We start from the raw sequence: 20,400 nt of genomic DNA, 5'->3' as shown, positions 1-20,400 counted from the left end.
AGTGCGCAATGTATCATGATGTTGGCACATAAAGTGGCAGACCAATGGTCAGCCAGTTCAACGGTGACATGGTGTATTAAAAAGGGGACAAGTGAACTAAATCATGATTCAAAGTTAAATTAACACATGTCAAATTTTAAAGGGCAAGAGATTCCGACATGCCGGAAACATCGGGTGGAACAAGAAAGGCGGGTTATGGCAGGGTAACGACAATTGCCAATAAAGTCATGGATTGAATGGTTTCCTGAAAATTAGGAGGACGTGGGCTAAAGGAGTTGGATATACGTAAAACTTTTATAAATTGACAGTTCAGTTTAGAAGTCCCTACTTTTAAGGAGTATACAAGGCTTAAGAAGGTGGTTCTTAAAATATAGGGATGAGGAGATCGGGGTTTGTTTCAATGGACAAAATCTATTTCAGATAAGGAATAAATCAGCAACAATTTAAGGACATGGTATATACATACATTCAGCTAAGTAGTTGAAGGAACGTGGGACACAAGGCAACCGTGGAAGAATGAAACAGTTCGTGGGTCTGGAAGTTGGAATTCAACAGCTGAACATGAGACAAGTGTCTTGTAAAGAAGAAATGGGCAATTACTTAAAAGGACATGGGTCCTTCTTACAGGGCTTTAATGCCTATAAGTAGTTTACTAAGGACTATGTTTCAAACTCTCTCAACGACATCAACCAACATTCAATACTTTGTATTTCAATTCAAGCAATTTCAATAGAAGTCTTTTCAATTCCTTTACATTCATCCACTTACTTTCAGTATTGCATTTCAATTCATTAAATAACATTAGAGTCTTAACTAAAAGTACTTTCATCGAAGACAAATTCGAAACCTCACAATTGCTTGATCGTTTCAAAATGAATTTTCTTTTCGTTCGACCTCTCTGAATCTTCCAAGAATCTGGCACGCCTGCACATTCCAAATGTCCCAATTTTGTGAAAAAACATGAAAAGTGTAAAGTGTACTAACTTTGAGTTTAGCTTGGACTGTGTCATGGGTCAGAGGCTTGCCCACTGATAAGTTGATAGTGCAATTGTCTTCATTCAAGGACGATGTGAGACAAAAAAAAATTGAATATTTTCACACCTGAACTTGCAATGAGGGCATTCTCATTATGTTCGGACCACCCTACATATTTAGGATGGACTTATAGATCTCGCCGGGTGCTTGGCATAACATTGAATCAAAAAATGAATTTAAGTCTTATACCAAGAGTCACGAGTTGAGAAGTTGACATGCAAGGACGGATGTAGGGGTGGCTCAAGCCCAACTCAAATTTTTTTTTTAGTATGGGCAATTTTAGCCCAGCCAAAAAATAATAATAATAATAAAAAAATAAAAATTACTAGTATTAGTCTACTCTATTAACAATTTCTGGATCTGCCCTTGCTAACATGATGTCGGATTAAGTCTTGAATAGTTCATTTACATTTTAAGCATGGCTCATTTGCAAAATGGTGTAGGTGGAGGAGTTCAAACTATACGCTCTGAATCTTTTATTTTATATATATATATATATATATATATATATTTTTTTTTTTTGTTAATGTACCTTTATAATTTATTCATATTCAGTAATATGCCTATGAAATATTATCTTTGTCTCCTTTAAAATTATTAAAAAAATACATTATTATTTCTCAAAACTTTCATTTACCTTACATCCTGTCATGTCTTCTAATTAAAGAAGTGAGGAGAATGGTGCAATGCTCAAGCACGGAAAGCAATCCAATCACTGGTCAACTCGACACTGAGGCACTTGCAGTTCTCAAACAGTTTGACGAGATCAAATTTCACAAACACGTGGTGCGCATTACACCCAGCGAGCACTTCAGGCAGATCAAGTAGCGGACCTCGCTAGAGATAACAGATATAACGGAAAACAACTTCCAGTAAACAAGACAAGGAGAGAGATGAGTTTTCGTGCCGTGCTTAGGGTTTCACTGAGCAGAAACAAGTCGCCATTGTCGTTGTTTCGACCTCATGTCTTTTCGCGATCGTTCTCTCAGCTTCCCTCAACTCCCAAGTGGTTCGTCAATTTACATTATCTATACACACGTATACATGTATAAAATTATATATTTGTATGTATCTATTCAGTTTATGAAACCCTAAACTGACTTGGTTCTCTCTCACAGGCCTTGTTTCGGAATCGCTTTTGATATCGATGGGGTTATTCTTCGTGGTCGCGTTCCCATTGGAGGCTCTACCCAAGCTTTGAGAAGATTGTACGGAGATTCTGGTACTACCATATCGTACTTCTAGTTTGTTTGATTGTATTGTTTATTATTATTCTTAATTTTTGTAAATTTAAATTTTGGTCTATAGCTTGAATTTTGACAATAGATAACTTCATAGAGTCGAATTGAGTTGAATTGGGGATTGGTGCTTAGGAATCCAAGTGGCAATTGTGACATACTTTGATAACCAGCAATGATTCTTATAGATGAAAATAGGAGGCTAGTAATCAATTGCTTGATGTTCTGCTTTAGCTTGCATTTTGTTCTCTGATTGCTGTGATCATCTTCGGGGTTGGTTGGTATAGTAGCTGCTGTGAATTCACTCTAACTGAACCAATAATGTTCACGGTGTTTAAAATAGTGATGTGTAAGGCACATGTTCATTGAAGAAATGTAAAATCATGAGTGACTCATTTTCTATGGTTAACTTGATTTCGTTATGAGTACCCGTTGTATAGTTGTGGTAGGTTCTGTGCAGAATGCATATGCATATCTTTCCTTACCGAAATATTCAACTTGCTTTGTAGTCAATGGTTCTGGCTCAAATTGATTACTGTTTCTTTGCAGGTGCTCTGAAGATCCCCTTTCTGTTTTTGACAAATGGTGGGTAGTTTGTACTTTGTCAGTTGTGGTTATATAATTACATTAATGTTTAGGTTTAGAAACACCTGAAACAGACGAAGAGCTGTGTGTATGTGAATGATTATGCATTGCTGCTTAAACATGACTTGGGATCTTGTACTGTATAAAACCAGAGTTGCTGAGCTGCCTCTCTTGTAATATATTACCAACAAATCTTGCTGGACCCCTCTATGTTACTTCTTGTTAACACAGTAACAGGTCTTGGATGTAAGTTTCGTGGTCTTCCCCGGAGCTCATTCGAGAACCTGAAAAATAATGTTCCAATTATGATATTCAAATTTTCCTCTAATTTTCAGATGCCTAATGAAAACCACTACTTCCTTTTCTTTGGGTATTTTGAAACATAGTCACAGTTTACATACCAGTAACGAATGTTGTTGCTCAATTCCATAAATCAATATTTCACTAGTTTTAAATAAGGGACTATGACTTCTATGCTTGATTCATTATACGAGAATATATGCCTGGGCATTCTGTTTACTGATGTATTCCGGTTCATTTATCTGCCATACCATTTTCATCTATATGCTCAATGCTTGGGCAGTGTTTTACTTTATTTTTCCATGCTTTTTAACGGACAAGACATACAATAGTGCAAGGAATAACTAATATTCTCATTATATATTCATAGGAGGTGGCATCCCTGAATCTAGACGAGCCTCTGAGTTGAGTGAACTTTTAGGAGTAAACATTTTACCCTTGCAGGTAGTGTTTCAAAAAAAAAAAAAAAAAATTGGTAATAATATCTAAGGAGGGGCCTCCTTGCTTATATTTCCTGCAATTGACTTTTGACTGATGGTGCCTTTCTCATGTCTGTTTTTCACATATTATCCTGATGCAGATTGTACAGGGTCACTCACCTTTCAAGAATTTGTTAAAGAGGTATATTTATGTTGAGTTCACGTAATTCTGATCATTTAAGAATCCTTGGGTTTAGAGTATCATATTATTTTCCAACAGAATCGGTTTTTTTAAAGGTCATCTTCCTCCAAAATTCTTGTTTTTATAATATCAGTGCACAAGTTACAACATTCCAATTAAGGACTGCGCAGATTAAGCTACCACCCTTGGAACATTTAGTAACTGATGAAAGAGATTACTGAATTTCCAAGTAATTTTTGCTCTATTTGAGTCCAAATGGACAAAGCAAGAACAGTTTAATGCCAAACTAAAAATGATGCCAATTGTTATGTTTGCCACAAGTTGCAGAGTTAGAGTTGCGAAGTTGTATACACCCTCATAGAACTTATATTGAAGAAATATAATATTTTAAAGTCTAGTTTGAATTCAGTTTTATTTTTGAAAATTATTCAGAAGTCCTTAACCATATATTCTATCTTTAGTAGCATTATTTTGTGCAATTGTTTTGATAATCTTATGTTTTTGTCAATATTTTTTACTCCTTTTAGATTTGAGAATGAACTCATTGTTGCCACTGGAAAAGGAGAACCTGCTGTGGTGATGTCCGAGTATGGTTTTAAGTAAGTTATCGTCCTTATATTTTAATAGGAGTGTTTATCTTGATCTTCATTCAATATAGTTTAAGATTTTCACTCCTTTTCTTTTCACTTACCTTATTAGCTAAATTAATATTTTATGCAGAAAAGTTCTATCATTAGATGAGTACGCATCTTACTTTGATAACATTGATCCCGTAGCTCAGTATAAGACCTGGACAATTGAACAAGTATCTAGTCATTATTTCAACTCCACGGAGTTGGTCCCAAGATACGACGTCTTTTCTGAAAGCGTTAAGGCAGCATTTGTTGTTAGTGATCCTGTTGATTGGGGGAGGGATATTCAGGTACTTCATTTTTTCCATCTTTATTATGCATTAGGGGCCAGTTAAATGTGATTGAAACTACAAAAATTCCTTTTTTACTTTGGTGGCCTTAAATTGAAGGAAAAAGGGGGAAACTATTATAATTTATATAGCAGTACTTCATGGTATAATATTTCACTCCGATAATTGTTCTATTCTTCGGTCTGGTAACATAGAGGGTGAGATCTTCCAAGTACAAGCCTAGGATGCTCGAACTTGAAGTTTTTCAGAGTGAGTTGGCAGGGGAGAGACAACTCCAAGTATCAGCATAAAGCCAAATCCCCAGCATTGTACTGTAAATACCTGGAGATTCTCCACAGTATATCAAACTTCTATAACTACATTCTTTTGATGCTTTCTTTTGTTCCAATAGAAGTAGTTTTCCAGTGTGCTTGCTGATTGTAAATCTTTATTGGCTTAAATATTCCAGGATTCATCTCAGAAATCAGTACATATAGGGGATTGATCAATATTTGCTTTTATGTAGGAGAAAAGGAAGTTATAGTAAATTCCCTTTTGTATAACACGACACCAATGTTATACACTATTGGTAGCCCGAGCTTTTACCATTGGACCAAACAATAGCCCCCCTAGAATGACAAATTACTAATGGCACAATACCATAGTGGTTTTTTTCTCTCTTTCCACTTATTATCATCATCATCGTTGTTGTTGTTAATTTGTGAGGAGGGACCTTGGCTCATTATTTAGGAGTGCTTTTTTCATCATCTCTATACTTCTCTTTTATTATTCCTACCTGAGGGCAGGCCGTGGAACAACTATAAGATTGCTCCATTGTGACCTGAACTGAAGGTCATGGGTTCGAAATAGGAAACAACCTCTCTGCATGCAGAGGTAAGGTTGCGCACAGACCTTCCCCATACCCTGCAGTGGTGGGAGCATCATGCACTGGGCTAGCTCTTTTTATTACTCCTATCTCCGTGGCTTTTCTTGTAATATTTCCCGGTGAATAATATTGATTGTTGGGCAATCAAGATGTGCTTATAGTTTTTCTTTATCTTCAATTGTGCTGCATCAATTTATCGTTCTCTATCATTGCCTTGCTTTACCTGCCTCTTACTTAGGGTCCATTAGCTTTATTGCATAACTTCTGAGCAGACTGATTGATGGTTTAGGTTCTCTGTGACATATTACGATCCGGAGGACTTCCTGGAAAGAAAAATGGGCATCAACCACCTTTATATCTTGCGGCTGATGATCTTGAATACCAGGTTTGTAAGAACGTTGATTTTACACATAATATTCTGGGGCATATTTTAAGTTTGTTCTTATTCAAAGATTGGAAAAGCAGCAACCCAGTGAATTCCAAAGAAAGTACCGACAGCACATTAAATTTTGGATCATATACAAATCATTGAATTACTTTCGAACAGCCAAACTGAATGTAATAGCTACTGTCAGCAAATTATGTGATCTGATTGATTAAATGTCATCTGATCAGTTATAGTTTGGTTAGGGAATCATTTGATAGTTCTTATCCGATGATGCCAATCAATGTCTCGATGTGTGTGTATTGCCATTTTACAAGCCTAGACTTTTAACTCTATATCCAAATCTATATGATTTTTCTCTTGCATCTATTTGATTCTCTCTGAATATTTACAGTACAGTATTTGATGGTTTCTGTTGGTTATTGAGAATGTACTGATGAGGTGCCAACTCAGGACAGGCTGCATTTCCTTCTGAACGTCTTGGTTTGGGTTCTTTCAGAATTGCACTAGAAAGCATCTTCAACAGGTAAGTTTGGTGTCTATTCATGCTCCCACTTTGCCATTGAACAGTCAAAATTTACTTAGATTTCAGATTTGTTAACAATCCACCTAGTTCCTGTTGCATAACCTCAAAAAGGAAGAAGAGAACCAAGGTTTAGTGGGCAGGAATTAGGAGGGCACTTTTTTTTTCCCCTCGAACTTCTGAATGAGCAAGAACCATGTGTTTTCTTCGGAAACAAATCTCCTAAATATATTATCTTTCTGAATGTAGATTCGTTAAAGAATGAAGGAAGAATCATTGTGTTATGTGCCCCTGGCTTATTGATAAAATTTCACCACCCATTATTGCATTTAACACGTGACACATGAGGCAAGCATTTGTACACGCAGTTTACTGCTCCTGTAATTTGTGTCGTCACTTATTCATCTACGGGCTGTGGCTCATGTCTGATTAACCATGCAGAGTGCACCATAGTGCATTGGAGTATACTACTTTTGGAAAACCAAATCCATTTGTATTCAAGAATGCTGAAGCAATATTGAAACAACTGCAGCCATCTTGTCCCAATAGTCATGCTGTTGATGTTGGCCACATGTCATCACATGCTTTTAAGACCCTGTATATGATTGGTGACAATCCTTCAGTTGACATCAAAGGTGCACAACAGGTTTGTCTGTGCTCTTCTTATGGTATTTGATGATTGCATAAACTTGCGTTCTTCTTATTGAATAGACCGTATTCAGCTTGAAATAGGATTAAAAAAAAACTTTCTTTGTTCCTCCAGGCAGGACATCCATGGTTTTCAATTTTGACGAGAACAGGTGTTTTCAAGGGAAAAGAAAATCCAGCTGATCTGGTAAAGACTGAATGATGTTATTTTTTATGGAGTATGTGCTTAGTACTTCTTGTAGTTTGCTTGAACAGTTCTTCGTTATAATAGGAAGGTATTAAATAGAATTATGTTTAAATGAATATATATATGTGTGTGTGTGTGTGTGTGTGTGTATGCATATATATTTGTTTTAAGTAGGGAAATTAAGTGTCAGGAATGAGTTGCCACTATAGCTTTAGGGGAACTTTGTACGCAAATGCCAATTTATCTACTTTGTTTTCTCGTGCAGGTGGTGGACACTGTGGAAGAAGCAGTGGAGTATATTTTGAGGAAGGAGGGTTGTGCTTAGTACTCATATATTTTTAGCATTATTCTTTCATCGTTTCCATTATGTATATACACATTATATGGTGAAGATGAAGATGAAGATGAAGGGTGACTTCTGAAGTCGAAATGTACCGGATTTTTGAAATGGAATGAATTCATTTCCTTTGTTCTGTTTCCCTCGTGCTTTTATCTCATGTTCTCAACCAAGTTTGGCCAAATTTTGTACGCCCTTGTAAGCTCAAGACATTTTTTGGATGAGTGAAAGTGTTGTCACCCAGTAATTTGTGTCCAGGAACAGACACTAACTCATGGAGGTTGGTGGTGTATTACAAGGTTAAATCCCTACTCTTTAGTTTGTGATCAGGTTGACAAGAAAATGCTCAAAATGGTACTTACAAAAAAATATATAAATAAAAAAGCAATGCTCGAAATGGATTAATTGTCCAACCTCCAACAAAAATGAAAATTTTTAGTTTCCACCATAAAAGATGAAAAATATAAAGATTGGAACCAAAAATAAACAAGGTTAATGAAACATCTTTTCATATTACTAACAAAAGAATACTTACGTTGAATTGGGTTTAGTATTACTCTGCATTTTACAAATAACTCACACCCAAATATATATATATATATATATATATATATTTCAACTACTTCAACTACACTTGCTAGTTTCTGGTTTTAAAACTCAATTTTTGCCAAGTGGGCTGTTAAAAACACCCTGTTGCAGTTATCTAAATTCAATTTTCTTTACAGAAATACCCTTCCGAAGGGCCATCCAAAATGATAGGATAAGGTAACAAGAAACAAGAGCACTACTGAACCAGTGGAGTCCCTTTTCTCTCTCTCCCCACTCATCTTCTACAATGGAAGCGACTCTCTTCACATTCCCCTCCTCCAAACCACCACCACCCTCCTCCCAAGCCCTAACCCTAAAATCCCATTTCAAAAACCCCCTTCTCACCACCATCATCACCGCCAATCCCAACCACCGTAAACCACCACCAACATCAATCCGAGCCGCCATTAGCCGAACCAAGAAAGAAGAGACCGTCGAGAACGTCAAACAACAGCTCCAAGACTGCCAACTCGTCGCCGGCATCAAATACAAGGGTTTCACAGTGAAGCAATTCCAAGAACTCCGAACCGCGTTACCCGAAACCACAAAGCTCATTGTCGCCAAGAACACATTGGTCTACAAAGCCATCGAAGGCACCGAATGGGAGGCACTCAAACCCTGTATGAAGGGCATGAACGCCTGGTTGTTTGTCCATAGTGAGGAAATTCCAGCAGCGCTCAAGCCCTACCGGAGTTTCCAGACGGAGAGGAAATTGCTGGACAATGATTTTGCTGGGGCGGTGTTTGAGGGAAAGTATTATGGGCCAGAGGAGTTCAAGGCGCTCGAGACCATGCCGACCCGGGCCGAGGTTTATGCCAAGCTCTTGGGGGGGTTGAAGGGTCCGGCGTCGGCCGTGGTGGGGACGTTGCAGGCTCCGGCGAGGAATTTGGTGATGGTGTTGAAGGCTTATGTGAAGAAATTGGAAGAGAGTGGTGGGCAATAGTAGATGGGGACTACTGCTTAAGAATGCTGTAAGTGTATCTGGTTGTGTTGTTTTTCATTAATTTACAAGGCTGAAAAAGTTGTGGAATTTTGTAAAATTGATGTGTTTTTGTTGCTGATATTGATTTATATTCCACATTTATGGATAAAATGGTAGTAATCTTTCAATGCAAATCTGACACTTGTAGTATGTGATGTTGTGTTTGTTGTTGTTCAATTTCATGGTGGAAATTCTTAGTTATTAGTGATTGAATGCACAATTTACATAAAACAGCATGGTAATTGTTGTGTTGCAAGAAATGGTAGTGATTGTGCAGTTAATGGGAACCTAGATCCTTCAATGTCTTGGACAAGTTTTGTGTGTCTTTTAGCTTTGAAATATGACTAGTTGAATGATTTTGTTTTGGCCAAGTATGAACTGTGTTTGTATGAGCATTCTGGTATTAATTAAATTTTAGAATGTCATGATCCTTTTATCATAACATTCTAAAATTCAATAATTTTGTTGTAGTGCATGGTACTACATATAATTTTTAGCTTTATTCTTTTATCATTTCCATTATCTATGATAATGTATATACACATTATATGGTGAAGAGGAAACTGAAGCAAAAGATGAAGGGTGATTTATGAAGTTGAATGTACCAGATTTTTGGAATGGAATGAATTAATTTCCTTTTGTTCTGTTTCCCTACTGCTTTTATCCCGTGTTCCCAACCAAGTCTGGCCAAACTATCCAAGCTGAGTAATGCAATGGGAAATTTTCCCTCCTTCCTTTTACATGCATTGTCACTTTCTATTCATCTACTTGTTGTTGGTATGTTATCATCACCGCTGTTTCTGTTTGAGATTATTATTATTGTTTTTTTTTTTTTATTAACATTATGCCCTTGTTAGCTCAAGACAATTTTGAGAGTAGTGAAAGTGTTGTTACCCCATAAGTTATGTCCAGGAATAGATACTACCACAGACTTTGTGTATGAAGACCCACAAAGGTGTGTGTTTGAGTTGCAGCTACGATAGACGATGTGCATGAACCCACACATAAGGAAACACGCCCATTCACAAACACTTATCTGTTTCAAGAAGTGGGGAATTTTGATAAATATTGGGACAGATTAAAACTTTGGGCAAAACGAAGTTTGTCCACCCATCAATAACTCAAAACATTGGAAATATTTGTGTGCTTGCTTGTGTGTGTGTAGTGACTAAAGGTATGAGTAATTATGATTTTAAGATGTGGGCAAGGAAATCACCGATGTTGTAACGTACATTCTTGTACACAAAGGGAAAAGGAACCATATCAGACAGTTAAAACCAAATTAATCATGTCCAAGACTCCAACCCTAACTGGGGTTTGTATATTATTCTTAAATTTCAAACCATTACAATATTGGTGTGAAGTTAGTATAATTCATTATAATCACATGGACTTGTAAGTCAATTCGAGCCCCAGAGTATTGATGTTATAATTTTATTTTCACATGCAGTTTCAGAGTTGCTGTTAGCACATTGTGAGGTAGAAGCTCATCCAAACTAATATATTTTATACAATTTTGGAGATATATATATATATATATATAGTGATAAAACTGAATAACAATTGATTAAGCTGTCACTTTAAAGATCATGTATGTATTGTAATCTGAGAATTCCTATGGATAACTCTCCATCTTTCAGAATTGAGGCATCATTAGTTCAATTTTGATACACATCATTGGATATCACAGGTTCTGGTTGTATTCTGATATAGATCATTAGATATGTATTATGAGGAATATATGCCATGAACTCATTCCAGTTCATGTCTGCTCAACATGAGCTTCGTTTTTCCTTGTACGTGGTTCCAAATTACTTCAATTAGCTCTTTGACCTTCTCCTTGGTATTCTAAATTTTGATACTCTACCTTATTTTGCTAATTGTTTTTCACCTATTGTTAGAAACAGCCTCATATTTACTTAAGATTTTCTGTGTACTTGTTTCTTAGACATTAGGACCCAGTCATGTGTAAGTATTTAGCTCTAACTTCAGAAACGTCAACACGCCTAATATCATTAGGAGGGTATTTAGACGTATAATAGTGAACTGAATAAGCACTGGCCATCTCAGTTTGAAATATGAACCAAAATGTACCCTTCTAGTAGTGGTTTTCTCTCACATGCATCTTCAGCTTTACTCTTCTCGATGTCGTTGATGAGCCTAGACTATGACCCCAGCACAACAATTCTTTTTGTTAAAACTCAGGAGTTCCATCACAAATTTTGAGACGGTTTCGAGTGTGAATGGGGACTTGGGGTTTAGGGAAGAGCGAGTGTTCGCACTTTGCACCGGCAAAAAGCATACAAACATTGTGTTTGCGCTTAGCTGAGTTGAGTTGGGCTACCATCTTTGTTCCTCCGGGAATGCCTTCTTTTTTAAATGGGCAAGAAAGCATAATTCAAGGAAAAGCTGTCTTGGATAGAGCACGATGACGAAATAGGATTTAGGTCATGGATTCCAATTTCTTAGGGCTCAGTTCAGTTTGGTTTTCTATCTTATGCTCATTTCTTCTTAGCACTGTGTGTGTTGATTACTTACTCTTTGATTCTCATTTTTCTTCTAAAGGCTTGGTCTGTATGTTCCTTGTCTTTTGCTCATAACCCCTATCAAAGAAAATTGGGTGCAGGAAAATGAGAAGACATGGAAATAGTAAACGAGTCTGGAAAGTTCACCTGGTATTGGTTCTGGGAAATGAGTAGGATACTTGCAGGGCATGTCCATATTGGTTTCCTAGTATTTGAGGAACAGAATTTTACAAATGTGGACAACAGTTTTCCACATGACATTTATCATATTTGCGGGGGAACAATGTGTTTGAGAGAACAGAATCCGTACATTGGAATTGAAGTCGTAGTCCATATTAATTTTGCTTGCGATTCCATTTCTAAGCAACTGATTCAATACTGAAAAAGGTGCATGAGTTTCTTGGTTTCTGGCTTGCATGAGTTATCTCGAGAGGTTTGGTTGGGTAAGGAGTTGCAATTGCCCCTACAACATTACTAATTCTTGCCCGGTCGAAACTGGAAAAAGATTTGTGTGTTTATGTGTGTGTGAGAGAGAGAGAGAGGTGCACACAGATATTGCTGTGAATGACTACTGTAAACTTAGTCATAATGTGGAACACCATGGCAGAAACTAAATGTATTTTGTGCCAAAATGGACAGTGCAACTTTTCCCAGTTCTTATGTTTGTTATAGCTTGGCTCTGGCATGGGGCTTTTCATTTTTTGGACACGAAAATCGCAGTGCTGGTATGACACAGACATCCATATCGGAGCATGTGAAAGAAACTTTTATGTTATCAAGAATGGACGCGGGAAGTTCAGCTTTCCGTTCAGCCTCCGTCGAGAGCCAAGCTAAAAGAACAAGGAATAAAATATACTTTCATTCATCGACCAGAATGGAATCATGAACACAGTAGCCTTTGTGTCTTAATTTCCCCTAGAATCACTTTCTTCCTATACATTCCAGTCGTTCGGGTCCCATACAGCCTATTCGCTTAGGGCTGTTTGGCATCCATTTCTGTTTTCTGTTTATTCTTTTTAATTCAAAATATAAACAATGTTTGTGTTACAGAGTGTTTAATTGTGATTGGAAGCATGTTTGGTGTTTAATTGTGATTGGAAGCATGTTTGGTAACGAAAATTTTGTTCCTAAGGCTTTTAGAAACAAAAAAGTGAAAACATGTTGCTACTCTTGAGTGCAAATAATGGACTTGGATCCTCTAAGTTAAAAACTCTCTAAATTATCCTAAGTTGAATTAATAAGACATAGACACATGGCATTCTTAGTATATCTAGAACTTACATTATTCCACATCATAAATTGAATAAAACTTAAAAAATGGTGTTGTTTTAGAAGTGCAGAAGACACTGTCCATCCACTAACGATTATAATTGTATGGAGGAAGTTTTCATATTCTTTTTGGACTGAAAATTCTATAGCCTAGATCAGCCCTATCACCTTAACTTTCTGCTTTGTAATTGTCTGATTCCTCAAGGTGCTTTCTATCTCTACACAGGTTAAACCATGTGCACTTAAATTCACCAAATAAAAAACACAACCTTATATGCACAATTTTTATTTTTATTTTTCGAAGCAAGAACTTTTATTAATAAAATTCTTATACAGAATTTAAAATACAGACCTTCTCAAGATTTTGCAAGAAAAAAAAACAAAAAAAAACTTTAAAAAAGCAAATCAAAATCCTAAAATTCAAGACAAATTTGATAACTTGTAACAAAGGCTTACAAGTAAGGTTGTTGTACTCAAAATCGGGCTCTAAAATCATGCCACAAAAACAAAGAGAAGAAATCCATAGGGGAGCCACTCCAGATTGATTTGCAGTGGCCTAACAGTATCAGCATCGTGTGAGTACTAACTAAAAAAAAAACAACAGTGAGTGAGAAAGTATTGGTGACGGCAGCATTAGTGAATGGCATCTATTCTTGTGCTCCTAAAACAACATCATTTTTGTAATTTTATTTAATAAATGGCATGTTATAAACTGTTGATCTGTACAAAACACCACATGTATATGTCTTAATAATTCAACTTACGATAATGTAGAGAGTTTTTAACTTAGAGGATCCTAATCCGAGGAGGGGAGGGATAGAGAAGCAAAAAATAATAATAATAATACTTCGGCAACAAACACAGCACTACTCAAATCGCAACAAAAGTAACTAAATACATTTTAATATTTTGCTTTGCTACAGTACACTATCCACAACAGAAAACAAACAAGACCTGGGTGAATCGAGCATAGATTCTCATGTCGTCCCTACTGTCATTGATGTTGAGAGAGAGAGAGAGAGGGAGAGAGTACCCAAGCAAATAATTATGAAAATAAAAAGATGAGATAAAATAAAATAACTAAGGAATATTTCTTTGCATAATCAATGAGTACCAACTGGTTGCATAAATTACCAAGACATGCTTAAATTCCCACAAGTAAGATGCGAGTAAAAGGAGAAAATGGATAAATTGGGACATAATCTAACTTTACTGTATCAAATCAATTCAAAACCCATATACAATGCCCCATGAGAAGAAGAGGTTGTTACTCTTAAAAGAACAATTGCATTAAACAACAGTGTCCAAATTATCCAACTGAGGTGTTTCTACTGTGGTAGTAGACGCTATTAACAGTTTCAAGCAAGCTGCTGTTAATGGGCTTGAACGACTAGCTGTGGTTGATGCAATTATCTCTCTCTCTTCACCAAGCTTTACCTAGGGTGCTTCGAAAGAATTGGAGAGAAGATGTTGAGAATGGAGACTCACACTCATCGACGCCCTCACAATCAACCAGAGAGTTGGTCCTCGCCATCATTAGTTGATATTGCCTGTTTCAAATAATGGCCCCCCCACAACCCCCCCCCCCCCCCCCCCCCGGCTCTCTCCTTCAGCTGAAACCTGTCAATCAAAAAGTCATAAAATGCTGTCAAGGTCATTCAACTGATCAGTAGTAAACTCAGTGATCAATAAAGCAAGTATAGTTTAGTCTGAGGTCAGAAAGTGTTGAAGGAATCCCCCTCCAAAGTACTTTCACCTCAACCTTCCGCCAATGTGTGTGACAAGGGGAGTAATTGTTGAGGCTTTTATGTGTGGACACCCCCTAACTATGTAAATGCGTTTTGAGGAAAACCATGAGCACCGACAGGAGAGTGTGAAAAGTGTCTACACAAGTAGGCAAAAAAAGAAAGAGGGACAGAGAGTCACAAATTTGTGTATGACCAAGAGGCAAGAGAGCAATATTCCTGTAGAATTCCAGATGGTCTATAACTCCATGAGACTATTAGAGTCAAAAGAAACTGACCAACAGAACAAATACAGAGAAAAATTGCCATGTTCCTAATAAACCATGATGATTTGGGAAATCCTTCAGAAGGATATTATGTAGGTTCGTGACTCGATGTAAATGACTACTCCCCCTTTCTTATCAGCATAAAGAATTTTTCTAGAAAAAAGCTCTCTTGCAACTACCAAACAGTAACTCAACAAAATATTGAGATATAACAATAAAATCATATAGCTTAACGAAAAAAAAATCATATAGCTTTCCAGAATAATTATTCCAAATGCAGGAATGATTTGAAATAAATCCATACCTGTGTCCGACAAATCTAATAGTCTCTAAATTCACTTGCACCAAAAATGTCCAGCAATGTTATGGTTTTAATTCTTCAATAGAACGGATTCTTGAATCGCCAAACCATTGTGTTTGGCAAATGCGGTATGCTTTTCAGTGATATGCAACCTGACACATCCAGTACCTTCAGAGATTCCAAAGCCTCAAGGCCCTTAATCTTACGTAATTTCTTGCAATTATCAAGTTCCAAGCGCGCCAACTTTTTTAAGTTTGACAGATTGGGTAATCTTGCAATGGATATGCAATCACTCATAGTCAAATCTTCCAGTGATTCCAATTTGTCAAGTCCTTGAATCTCAATGAGTTTTGGGCAATCATAAGCATCTAATCTTTTTAACCTTTTTAACTTTGACAGATCTGGTGTCTTTTCAAGATATTTGCAACAACGCATCTCCAAGGATGTTAAGGATGTTAACTGTTCAAGCACATCAAGGCTGGCTAGCTTATCACACTCAGATATGTCCAAACTTGTCAATAATTCTAATTTTCCAAGCCCTTGAACCTCTGTCAGCTTTTCACACCCCTCAAGGCTTAATTCCAACAAATTCTTCACATTTGACAGATCTGGCAATATTTCCAATGAATTACAACCACTAAGAGATAGCTCAACCAGACTTGAGGGAAACCCCAAGATACTTTGAAGATTTTCACATAGATAAACATCAAGTAGCTTGAGCTGTCGAAGGGCAGCAATCTCTCCTGGTAGTGACCTAATGTTGATAGACCGCAAGACCAATGTCTCCAATTTGGATAATTTCCCAATATCTCTAGGTATCTCCACAAGCTTTTGGTAGTCGGAGCATTGCAATTGCTGTAAATTAACCAAATTTGGGAGATTAGGGAATGTATTAGTGACATTCAGGCTATTTAAACTTGAGGGAAGCTCTGGAAGAAATCGAAACCTTTTGCAATCTCCCAAGTTAAGTGTTTGGAGGCAAGAAAGCCTCCAAATGCTCGTTGGTAGGCTTTGAATTTCAGTACCATAGAAGTTCAAAAATCTCAAAGATGAAAGTCTCCCAATGTTACTAGGAATATCACCCTTCAAGTAAAGACATTTTGAGGCATCTATCACTTCCAGCTTCTCCAACATCCAAATTTCATCAGGTAACTTCCTTACTTGATGAGCAGCTGAAATGTCAAGCACTTTTAAATTCTTCAGATTACCAATGGATGAATCAATTTCAATCAAGCTTTTACAGCCTCGAAGAACCAATATCTCTAAAGTTGCATATGCTGAAAAGTCAGGAGTTCTTCTTAAACCACAATTAGCAAGTTCTAGAACTTTCAACTTCTTTGCCACCTGCTAAAATAAATAAACAAATAAATATCTTGAAAAAATCAATTTCTGACTAGTATATGATGGAACACAAGAAGTAGAAGTAGCAATATTCTACAAGACCTTGATTTGGTTCCAACACTCCCAGTCTTCTGTGATGTCACTATCTGATAGATCAAGAATGACTAGATTCTTTATATGAAAGTTGGTGGGTTTAAATTGCAGGGGGCAACTATGCCAACGGAGCCATCTTAACCTGGACAGAAGAAGCTTAAAATCCCCAACAAGGTCTATGCAATCCACTTGGAGATACCTGAGATTCACTAGTCTCGCAAAATCCTCATTTGTAAAGCAGGGCATATTCTGAGATCCTAATTCAAAGCAAAGACTCAGGGCTTCAACCTTTTCAGTTCCCTGCCAAAGAAAAACCTTTAATAAGTGAAAAATATATCAAGGTTTACGGAGTGCTAACAAAATGTAGTAGGGTTCTTAGAGATTAACGTATTATTTTTTATTTTAATCTTCGAATTTATTTTCAATTCCATTTTAATTACTTCTAAAAATAATAATAAAATGATTTATAAATTAATATAGAAAACCATGGGAGCATGCCAGCATCATAGAAAACAATATCTTGAACAAAAACAAAAACAAAAAAGTGTGATATTTAATAATACCACCATATGAAAATCACGTAAAAAAGAATGCCCAAAAATCCAGACACATTAAGGAAAAATTCTACAAAATGAATTGTTGTCCAATCCACGACTCTCCCTTTCTCTGTTTAAGACTTCTTGATGAAAAAGACCGCTTCTGATTTCAGAAGTGCAATTTTAATGATGCTGACAGGCCATCTATTCAACAGCTTCTGGAGTCCTTATTACAAAAACCAATTGTCTGACACCATTTTATTTGAAGTCCAATGTTCTACAACTTGCATATTACGGGAGTAAATTTACAAAAAATTGAAGCAGGGAAGAGAGATTGAAGACACAAATAACTTTCAGGAAAATAAATTAAAAAGAGAGCATTTTTGAAAGAAAAAAAAATGGTGTTAAAAAAAAAAGTGGTGTTAGAGCTAACATTCATGTGAACACGGTCATGAATGCCATTTACGCATGAATATCATGAGATGACATAAATAAGGATCATGAAAATATTAATTAGTCAAAGAAGGGGTGAAAAATTAGGTGCAAAATTAGGTGCATTCAAATCTTACCCTCCGTTCCTCCAATATTTCCAAGGCCTCCTCATGATTCCACAATCTACTATGCTCCTCCGGATTCTTGAAATTTTCTTGACGGACAATTTCCCTACCAAGATCTCTAAGCTGATCATGCATCCTTAATACATTATCTTCCATTTTTACTAGAGACATTAGACAAAGGACATTAATTTCCTTCTGTGGATAATAGCCACAGTCATCCCACATGTGAAATACAGTTGCTTTATCCGTCCCTATAAAAAGACATGCAATATCAAGAAATATCTGTTTTTGCTCATAATTCAATGCTTCATAACTTATTCTCAACTTCTTCTGAACTTCATCATCTGGTATTTTCCTCAACTTCTTCAATGTATCTTCCCATGCCACTTTCTCCTTGTCACATAAAAATGAACCTATAATTTCAAGAGCTAGAGGAAGCCCTGCAGCAGTGGATGCAATCTCTCTAGAGAGACTATTGAACTCCTTTGGTGGAAGCTCCCTTCTGAAGGCATGTATGCTGAAAAGCTGAAGAGACTGCTCAACATTCATTTCTGGGGGTTCATAACTCCCATCCACGTTAAGCACATTTAAAACATGTTTGTTTCTGGTTGTAACAATGATCCTACTTCCTGAACCAAACCAATCACGCTTTCCAACAAGCCTATCAAATTGAGAGCTCTCATCCACATCATCAAGAACAATGAGAACTTTTTCCTGGAAAATCTGTGCTTAATCATTTGAATTCCACTATCAACGTCAGAAATGTCAGGGCTCCATTTTAGGGTGTCAGCAAAAAGCTTTTTTTGCAAACTAACAAAACCTTTGCGATGTTGCACTGTTTCTCGAACATCTGAAAGGAAGCTACCACATTGAAAGAACTCAATGAGCTTTTTGTAGATGTACTTGGCAATAGTTGTCTTGCCAATACCACCCAAGCCGTGGATACCAACAATCCGTACATCATTGGATACAATGTTCAATGATCTCATAACTTCTTCTACATGATGATCGATTCCAACCAATTTTTCAGTTACAACCTTGTGATTCTTCTCTAACTCTTTCAAAACTATTGGAACAATCGTCTTTATTAGTTTTCCTTGATACCTGATTGTAGTGGAGGGCAGAGAAACAAATACTTAGTCCCTAAACAAAATCAAAAATTAACAACAAAGTAAAAGAATAACGGCATCTACTTTTGCATTCAATTCATTAGGGATATGTATATGCAAAGAACACAATAAGAACAATAAAAGGAGACACCACACTAAACATGGATTGACTCACACTTTACCAGCTTAAAATTTGCAACTAAGAAATCAACGACACCTATATACTAAGATCATGGTTTTAGGTTCTTATTCCCCTACTTTACTTATAATACACAATATACTATTCTTATAAGTTCTTGAGAACAGAAAAGAAAATTCCTCTTTTACCTTTTTTACTTTAGCCTTTTCTCAAATATCTAAATCTAGAATCAAATTACCAATCTAATACAGACAGACTGCAGTAACATGTCCTTTATTCAGTACCATCATTTAAAAAAAAAAAAAAAAAAAAATTAGCAATACTCATCAATTGCTAATTGTTACTTTTACTCCTGTTTCATGCATAACAAAGCTCAATGTCAGATTTGGCCATTGATGTAAAATTGTGAGATCTGGTATATTTTCAATTCTGCACTAGAAAATTTCTCAAGACACAATACTACTACAATGAATTTCTATGATACAAAATAATAAGGGTGTAATTAATAATAAGAAGAATTAGCATATACCCATCAGCTTCTTTCTTGACTTCCCAACCCTTGAGTGCTCCAACCTCTCTCAGTGCCTCCTTCCATTCCCCAACAGTCCTGTCATCCAAACACCTCTCGTGCTCGCGAAAGGCCTTCTCGTAAAAACCAGATTGATCCTTCACATCCGAGGGCGTGACATCGTAGAAAATGGGTAAAATCAATTGCCCTAGAGTTCTCCTGCACTCCACCATTTTGGCGAGCTCGCGAAGGCACCATTTACTGGAAGCATAGTTTGTGGAGAAAATTGGGATGGAGATCTTTGACTCAGTGATGGCTTTGAGGAGTTCAGGGCCGATCTCTTCCCCTTTGCGAAGGTCGTTATCGTCCCGAAAGGTTCGAACTCCGACGTCTTCGAGATAGGTGTAGAGGAAATCGGTGAAGGTGAGACGAGTGTCTGGGCCTCTGAAACTCAAGAAGACATCGTATTCGCCTCCAGGAAGAGGAAGGGATGACGATGTGGATGGAGTGTACAGAGAACTGCTACTGCTAGAACTTGCCTCCCAGTCCATTGACTCCATTCCAGATACTATAACTCTCACTATCTTTCTCTCTGGAATTGGGGAAGACGACGACGGCAAAGACGGGTAATTGTAGAGCAACAAGACTTTTTAAGCAACATTTTGAAAAGCATGACATTCTCTAGTAACTCTTTGACATTTCCCAACTTTAAACTTTTTTTGATTGGATGACAATAATACGTGGCCAACGCACGGTGCAATTATAACATTTCGTTTTCGGTCTGCATCATGCGTT

At 36.8% G+C, this 20,400-nt stretch overlaps 3 protein-coding genes across 4 annotated transcripts; 2 read left to right on the top strand and 1 right to left on the bottom strand.

The window, feature by feature from the left end:
* Positions 1-1,711: 1,711 nt before the first annotated feature.
* On the top strand, positions 1,712-7,788 carry LOC132271022 (uncharacterized protein YKR070W-like). Of its 2 annotated transcripts, XM_059772255.1 has the most exons (12): positions 1,712-2,044; positions 2,154-2,257; positions 2,823-2,858; positions 3,529-3,602; positions 3,739-3,779; positions 4,307-4,378; positions 4,500-4,701; positions 5,856-5,951; positions 6,410-6,477; positions 6,916-7,120; positions 7,238-7,309; positions 7,575-7,788. In XM_059772255.1, exons 1-12 carry the CDS (start codon positions 1,929-1,931, stop codon positions 7,632-7,634), a joined length of 1,146 nt encoding a protein of 381 aa, XP_059628238.1. In that variant the 5' UTR covers positions 1,712-1,928; the 3' UTR covers positions 7,635-7,788. The 2 variants fall into 2 exon arrangements, with proteins under 2 accessions (XP_059628238.1, XP_059628239.1); XM_059772256.1 differs by lacking the exon at positions 2,823-2,858.
* Positions 7,789-8,390: 602 nt separating this feature from the next.
* On the top strand, positions 8,391-9,366 carry LOC132271023 (large ribosomal subunit protein uL10c). The gene has a single exon (XM_059772257.1). It carries the CDS (start codon positions 8,482-8,484, stop codon positions 9,175-9,177), a length of 696 nt encoding a protein of 231 aa, XP_059628240.1. The 5' UTR covers positions 8,391-8,481; the 3' UTR covers positions 9,178-9,366.
* Positions 9,367-14,601: 5,235 nt separating this feature from the next.
* On the bottom strand, positions 14,602-20,165 carry LOC132269953 (disease resistance protein RPV1-like). Its single transcript, XM_059771177.1, has 6 exons — positions 19,627-20,165; positions 18,670-18,953; positions 17,862-18,577; positions 16,766-17,056; positions 15,326-16,666; positions 14,602-14,630 (listed from the first exon to the last, which is right to left on the bottom strand). The coding sequence occupies exons 1-5, from the start codon at positions 20,163-20,165 to the stop codon at positions 15,401-15,403; spliced, it is 3,096 nt and encodes a 1,031-aa protein (XP_059627160.1). The 3' UTR covers positions 14,602-14,630; positions 15,326-15,400.
* Between the last annotated feature and the right edge of the window lie 235 nt (positions 20,166-20,400).

Source organism: Cornus florida, unplaced genomic scaffold, assembly GCF_030987335.1.
Source record: "Cornus florida cultivar Cherokee Brave unplaced genomic scaffold, ASM3098733v1 CherokeeBrave_3.0.0_Hap2_Chr08, whole genome shotgun sequence".
Lineage (NCBI taxonomy): Eukaryota > Viridiplantae > Streptophyta > Magnoliopsida > Cornales > Cornaceae > Cornus > Cornus florida.
The sequence above is the reverse complement of the archived record's forward strand: the minus strand, read 5'-3'. Positions and strand labels throughout refer to the sequence as shown.